The sequence below is a fragment of the Penaeus chinensis genome, chromosome 22 (assembly GCF_019202785.1).
Source record: "Penaeus chinensis breed Huanghai No. 1 chromosome 22, ASM1920278v2, whole genome shotgun sequence".
NCBI lineage: Eukaryota > Metazoa > Arthropoda > Malacostraca > Decapoda > Penaeidae > Penaeus > Penaeus chinensis.
Window position 1 is genome coordinate 12085777 of NC_061840.1, and position 7500 is coordinate 12093276.

Genomic DNA, 7500 nt, shown 5'->3' on the forward strand with positions numbered 1-7500 from the left:
GTAGTAGAAGTGCGGGGACCTGTGGAGGAGGGAGTAGTGTTGAGGGGGGTAGGCAATAAGGTTGTAAGGTAGTAATAAGGGGAGATGGGGTGGTTGATGAAGAAGGTTGTGGGAGTAAAGGTGTTGAAGTTGAGCATGTTGGGAGAGTAGAAATGTCTCCTGGGGGTTGGTTGTTGATTAGGGTTGATACTGTACTAGTATGCATTGATAATGGGGTAGTTGTTGCAGTGTTCGGAGCCGTGGTCAAAGGAGAACTGGGATTGGGGCTATTTGATAAAGGGCAACCCTCATTGCCCCTAAGAGTGGGGTTACGTCTTCATTATTGGCCATGAGTATGTGGGGAAAAAAACAGTCCACCCCTCAGGGTCCCCTTGAGGGGTAAGGGCCAGGTATGGCAGGGGAATACCGTGCCCAGGGTCCCCTTGAGGGGTAAGGGCCAGGTATGGCAGGGGAATACCGTGCCCATGGAGGTGGATAGTAGAAGGGATTGGTGAAGAAACTGAAACGAAAGGTATGAGTGGGAAAAAAGACCATGCAAAATTAATTGAATCGATGTCTGAGTCCCAAGGTTGAGGAGTTCCCCATCATTGGGTCTCAGTCTTCATCTCCTAAGTCCCCCCACGACAACAATGATCAAAGGATTGGGGGGGAAATATCAGCGAAATAACGACGCGAGTTTATTATGCCCATGAAATCACGCACAGTGCCCCAATTGTAAGACACCGTCGAGGCCGTGAAACTGAACCTCTTGGCTGTCCGATAAGGATATGTATTAGGCCTTCCTACATTCGTTCGAAACACGACGAAAACTATTGGAAAAATATATGGTTCATCGGCAAATCGGTGTTTGGCGTCATTTCCAAATTCACCCCAAAATAACAATTTGATGATTCATACAGTCTGCAGTAACGAGATCAAGATCTCACATTTGATGATTTTTTTAAAAGCTGTTTTTGGCATATACGTCAACATATATGTCATTAGTCGTTTTATTATATTCATTGATAGGTAAATAAATAAAAACGTATGCATCCCTAATGCAAGGAAAAGAAAAAAAAATCAAAAGACATTTGACACGGAAAATAACTGGAATTATAATGAATTTCAAGTCAGAAATGAAAAATTAAATGAAATGTCAATAATAAAGCAATACTGCAGTAACAACATTGATAGTAGAAATAGATAAAAGACAATTCATATCAGTTGAGGACGTTTGCAGTCTCGAGTATTTTCCTCAGTCTCTGACATAATTCCAGAGAGCACAAATCTTAATAAAAGGAAAGCTAATTAAATGAATGAAAATTTCTTGTATGAGCATGGGGAAAAAAATCATTTCCAGAGTTAGGCAAGAGGATGTGTTGCAGAAAACAGTAGCCATGGAAATGTTTTGCTTTTTTAAATCATTATTATAATTTTCATTATGTGAATCAATTAAGGTGATGATCTTATCATAATAACTATCATAACTAGCACATGGCCATTTCCTGTAAATATTGGTAAAGTCACATTTATTAGTTTTGCCTCCAATCCCCTTTCTTGAACATATACAGCAAAATAACTATTTGATCACACCAAAAGGTACAAAAGCACATCATAGTAAAATAGAGGATTTTTATTTTTATCTCCTAGACAATTTTATATACATAAGAATTCAATACTCTTGAACTGTCCATAAAATAAATCTAAAAGCTCACCAACATACAATTTTGAAATAGCTGAAACATTCACTACTAACTGTTTCACGCTTTCCTATGGCTATATTGTAAATGCATAGCCTATACTGTATGTATCATAAAACCATTTATATTATAATAATGCCATGTTATAAGTAGCCTCTTTGCTAATTACAGGATACATTTTGAAGAATAATTAAGTGACTATAAAATCTTTCATCATTACCAGTGTATCTCTGACAAAACTGGACACAATATCAAGAAACTAAACTGCAGTTTGAAGAAATATACACAGAGTAATAATTTACTATATGAAATAAATATACATCAATAACACATCATTCCGCCTACTGGCACAACATAGAAATATAATATCACGACATCAGTGTTGTTATAATTTGGTTTTCTGCTGGTCACTCTTCTCTGGACTCTGTGGCTGAGGCTGCTCCTCACCTTCTGCCTCTGCACTGGTGTTTCCATTACCATCTGTATTGTTGTTGGCCTCTAACTGCTGCTGCCACATGTTACTATACACTCCACTTCTATTTATCAGATCTTCATGGCTGGAATGAAGCATTAATGATAATTTTCTCAACTGTGATTATTAGTTATATGCTTATTAGCTAGTACAAATCTACTGTATTTCTTTAATTAAGTCAATACACATGATTTTATACTCTAGTAAACCATTTTCACTTATCTAAATTAATTCTACACCTAACCTATGATGTCAGGATGTGTTTTTTGTTTAATTGCCTGTACACAAAGATGGCACCACAAATGCTTAATCACCAAGAAGTCTTTACTGATCATAGCTATCTCACCTGTTTACCCTTTTCCTAGATTTTCAGATGCTCATTGCTATTGATATTGTTAACATCATTATAATAATCACAATGTCAATAATAATATCAATATCAATAGCATTTTCCCAAAAATGCTCAAGGAAAGAGAATATTAGCTGAGGCCACAAAGGTGCACCAATTGCATCCTTTGTGGTTGTGCACTTGTGGAACCATCTATGTGCAAACAAAGCTCACAAAAGAAAACTCAAATTAACAATACATATATTCTGCATCAATGGGTTAAAGATTGCTCGAAACAACATATTACGGAAATGAAAATAAGACAAAAGTTCAAGCTCTACACGTCCATCATTTGTGTACTTTCTTAGAAGCAATGCAAACAGTACAATTGAATTCCAACTCACCTTCCTCGTTCTACAATCTCCCCTTCTTGCAGAACTAGAATTGTGTCAGCATGAATTATGGTGGATAGGCGATGGGCAACAATAATCACTGTTCGGTCAGTACAAACTTTTTGTATTGCAGCCTGAAAATTTTGAAAATTAGTAGGCACATTTTACAATATTCAGATCTTTACATATTTGTCTCATGAATACCTCAATCCCTAAGAAAAGAGGAAATGCATCTGTCAAATGTCTTGGGGTCTTATAGTTACTACAAAAAAAGAAAAATATATAATATCCTGGAAAACGTTTTAGTATATATTTCAGACATACAAAAATTATGAACATTAGTGTCAGTGATGATTTAAAACCTATATATACTTTGGTTTATGAAAGACACCTACAATTTTACACAGGTATTTAATGCTAAAAGAATAATACTATCACACCTGGATATTCCTTTCTGTTTGTGTATCAAGTGCACTGGTAGCTTCATCCAACAAAATGAAAGCTGGGTTCTTCAACAAAGTCCTTGCTATAGCCACACGCTGCTTTTCACCTCCACTAAGCTTGAGGCCTCTCTCTCCCACCTGGATGCCAAAAATAGTCTTCATTTCTCCAACAGATATTGCCTATGTACTTTTGTTATCGTTAACAGAAATGCATGTTTGAAAGAATAATTTTGGACAATAATGGATTTTTGCTCCCAGCTATATGAAATAACTGCATTCTTGATGATTTTACATTCTTATAACAGGGTATTTACTTGACACCGTTTACTAACCTTTGTATCAAACTTATCAGGAAAAGTGAGAATCTTGTCATGTATGTCAGCATTTTTGGCTGCTTCTTTCACATCAGTGTCTGTTGCAGTTACTTTGCCATAATGGATGTTATAGCTTAAAAATAAAAATAAGTTAATGGACTCATAAATGTACTTTTTTAATCATAACATTAACTTCACATATAAATATGTTCACTAACACAGATGATACCAAAAACCTAACCAAAACTATATACTTACAAAATAGTCTCATTGAATAGTACAGTGTCTTGAGGTACAACTCCAATTGCCTGCCGCACAGACTTTTGTGTGTAGTCCTTTACATTTTTACCATCAATGGCTATGAATCCACCTGTGACATCATAAAACCGGAACAAAAGACGAATGATTGTGCTCTTACCACTGCCTGTTGGTCCAACCTGTGTTTGAAAAGATGACAATTTATAAGCTGGTTATGATACAATTTCATTTTGATATGCAGAAAACATTTCAATCACATTCCACATGGTATATTTGATAACTACTACTACTACTCACAATAGCAATTGTTTTTCCGGGCTCCACAAGGAAAGAGATGGTTTTCAAAATAGGTCTGTCAGGACTATAATGGAATGATACATCCTTGAATTCAATTCTGCCTTGTGGTAATACCATGACATCAGCATCTGGCTGTTGAAAGCAAAGCAGATTAAATTAGGGCTACCACTGGGTCTGAATATTTGTCGCTCCTGCGAATGAGTCTGGAATATCTTCAGGTATAACAACTCTCAAGATGCATTAAGTATTCATTTTAAGTGACTTATGTGAAGTTTGTTACTACAAAATATGTATTAGGTAAACAACCTACTTTGTCCAGAATCTCTTGCTTTTCTTCTAGCAAGTCGAACATATTCTCCATATCCACAAAATTTTGCTGAATCATACGGTAATAAGTTCCGAACCAGTTAAGAGGTGTATACAGCTGCATGATGTAGGAGGAAAAGAGAACATAGTCTCCAACAGTCAGGCCTTTGTCCTTTGCCACCATCCAGGCACACAGCATAGATCCAGCCATGAGGCCTCCATTAATGACAAAATTCTGAATTGTGTTCAGGAAGCACAGAGAAGCATTACTCTTCCACTCCTCTATCTAAATGTGGGAAAATATGAAAAGGGAATTAATTATTATTGTTGACATGTAAGAATTCTCCTGCATTTAGTCTTACTAATACATAAATCTAATCTACAGTCTTGCATTTTAGAATGAAAACTCAGGTAAGAAAGACTATAAGATATATGTTTTGTATATAATCAAGAGCAACAATTAGGAATACTCAAGATATTACACAGATGTTTGACTTGAATTTAAAAGAAACAAGCAACTCTGTTTCTAGAGAGAAGTAAACTAAAGGAACAAAATAACTATGTATAATTCAATTCTGTATGCATATTTGAAATACAATAATCAAGTCCTAGCACAATATATAAACATAATCTGGCTATCTTACCTGGTAACTCAGTACAGCTTCCTTATACCTGTTTACTTCATAGTCCTCAGCACCATAATATTTCACAGTTTCAAAGTTGAGAAGGGAGTCTACACCTCGAGCTCTCTGCTCATTATCTGCTAAATTCATGTTACGTCTGTATTTTGTCCTCCATTCAGTCATAATGATTGTGATAGCTGTCAAGAAAACATGAAAAGAATGTAGTTGTATTTTCACAAAAAGGGGCTGTTGAAATAATAATAAATCAATAATAATAATAATAATAATAATAATAATAATGATAATAATAAATTATTAGTAACAACAACAACTATTGTATGTGGCTAATAGTAGTGGACCCTAGGGGACAGGAGAATGTGTGCCCCTCCACTCCTTTAACTGATTGGATCCAGATGCTTCACTGCCATCGTGTGGCCCAAAATATAGGCATTAAGCTTACTTGACTGGCCACTCTGACGGATGTGCTGCTTGTAGACCAGGCTCACACAAACAATCATGTGCACTGACAAGACTCCATGCTTTCTCTTTGCAATTAGACTCCATACAATCTCTTTATAACTAATGCAATAATAACAAGAAGTAAGAAAGACTGTTATTTGAGTCAAATTTTAACTTTTTTTATACAACCTGTGCTGCCAGTAGCGGCAGGGCAGGAATCAGATCCTGAACATGGATATAGCATCCTCCCTGGAGCTGGCAATCTTCCAATCATGGCTCATGGATTGTACATTTCATAGTAATTTATTGATGAAAATAATGCAAAAAAAAAAACAAAACCCTCATATATGACCATTGAGTCTAACCACCCTCCAAAAGCTTTGGGCACTTGTGGCGAGTCATTCCTGTCACCCAGGCCTTCTGCCGAAATTTTCATGATAGCAAGTTCCTGTCACCCTGGCCCTCTGCCAAATTTTCCCATTCCAATAAATTTTTACATATGTGTATATGTATACCTTTTTCTCTTGTTGGGACTTTCAGTCTGTTTTCCTTGCTACTGATGTCCTTAATCAAGTAAAAAGCTTGTTAAAAATCCTTAGGAAAGATCCCTGAAATGCTAAACATCCCCAATGAAAGAGTTCTGCTCCCACCAAGCTTACTGCCTTGATGTCCTTTTATTATACAGTCCCATTAATTTGTATCATGAAAGACAGCACAAGAATCTGACCAATAGTATCCAGCACAAGCAGATTGCCTCTGTCAGAGAGGAAAATGTCACATTTAAGAAATGATTGGCAGCTCCTCTGACCTCTAAGCACTTACTTCCAAGATGTCCAGAGCATAAAACATATTACAATTCTTTGCCAATATTTGTTCAAACTTACAAAGTAACCTGTTTCTTAAATGGTTGCCAAGACTGTGTCATTCCCAACTAATACGCTAGTGCAGAATTTCAGCATGTATAAAATGAACTTTCCAGTATGCTTCCTTGTCTCCTTCCTATCTTCCTGGTCACTGTGACATCTTCACCTTTCCAACCAAGGGAGGTAGCATTATCCCACTTGAGGTCTGTGGCAACAGAAAATGAAATATGATTTTTCCTTTGTTTTGTAAGCTTAAGTGTATTAAAAAAAAGCTTTGCAAGCTTAAACAAGTGTTGATTTTTTGTTGCACTTCTGATACTTATAATTAATAAAAATTAATCCATAAATGGAAACAATTTCTGTGTCCTGACTGGATAGCTCTAGCGCCAGTCAGATGATGTCACTAAGCTCCACCCCATTTTGACAGCTGAAACTTATGAGGGTGGAAAGTGGTCTGTTTAAATGTGTTGACATTCTATGTAATTTTTCTATGTTGGTTTCTTGTGCTTTACATTTTTCCTTTATTTTGTAATAATTCAGGTGATATTATCATACCTCTCAATTCCATTCCCTGAGCCTTGTGATTCCATGGATTGCAAGCACAACAGTTCACCAAATTTATATATTTAACTAAGGTAGGCACCCAGGGTTAGATGCCAACTAGTCAATATCCTTCCACTCCACATGCAATAACCTTCTTTACAGCCTCCTTGCTTCCACCCCAAACTTCAACCTCAGCTTAAACCAGGGTCAGCATACCTCAGCATACCAGTGCAGTATACAAATTTTACCATGGACAAAACCATTCTCACCATCCCTTCTACCTAAGGCCATAGTCAATCACCAATTTTTTACTTTCAGTCTCTCTTGCTCTGTCTTTTCTTTTTCTGCAAAACTCACTGGCTGTATTTAGATTCTGCAGAGCTAAACATGTCTATACAAAAATAAATAGGCATTCAATGTAACTAGGTTCCTATGATTGTTAATATTTACATCAGTACTATTGTCATTACAACCCTTACCATAGGTATTTTTTAGAATAAACAACCTCAACATTTTAGGTATA

General features: G+C 36.3%; 1 protein-coding gene across 4 annotated transcripts in view; it reads right to left on the reverse strand.

Moving 5' to 3' along the window:
- Positions 1 to 1596: 1596 nt before the first annotated feature.
- Positions 1597 to 7500, reverse strand: part of LOC125036845 (ATP-binding cassette sub-family B member 6-like) — a 66205-nt gene continuing 60301 nt past the window's right edge. For all 4 annotated transcript variants that reach the window (XM_047629724.1, XM_047629723.1, XM_047629722.1 and 1 more), the window contains exons 9-16: positions 5134 to 5309; positions 4494 to 4775; positions 4184 to 4315; positions 3887 to 4065; positions 3647 to 3761; positions 3312 to 3452; positions 2884 to 3005; positions 1597 to 2236 (exon numbers count right to left, since the gene is read on the reverse strand). In XM_047629724.1, the coding sequence (XP_047485680.1) occupies positions 2065 to 2236; positions 2884 to 3005; positions 3312 to 3452; positions 3647 to 3761; positions 3887 to 4065; positions 4184 to 4315; positions 4494 to 4775; positions 5134 to 5309 (1319 nt within the window). In that variant the 3' untranslated portion in view covers positions 1597 to 2064. The remainder of the gene's footprint in view (positions 2237 to 2883; positions 3006 to 3311; positions 3453 to 3646; positions 3762 to 3886; positions 4066 to 4183; positions 4316 to 4493; positions 4776 to 5133; positions 5310 to 7500) is intronic.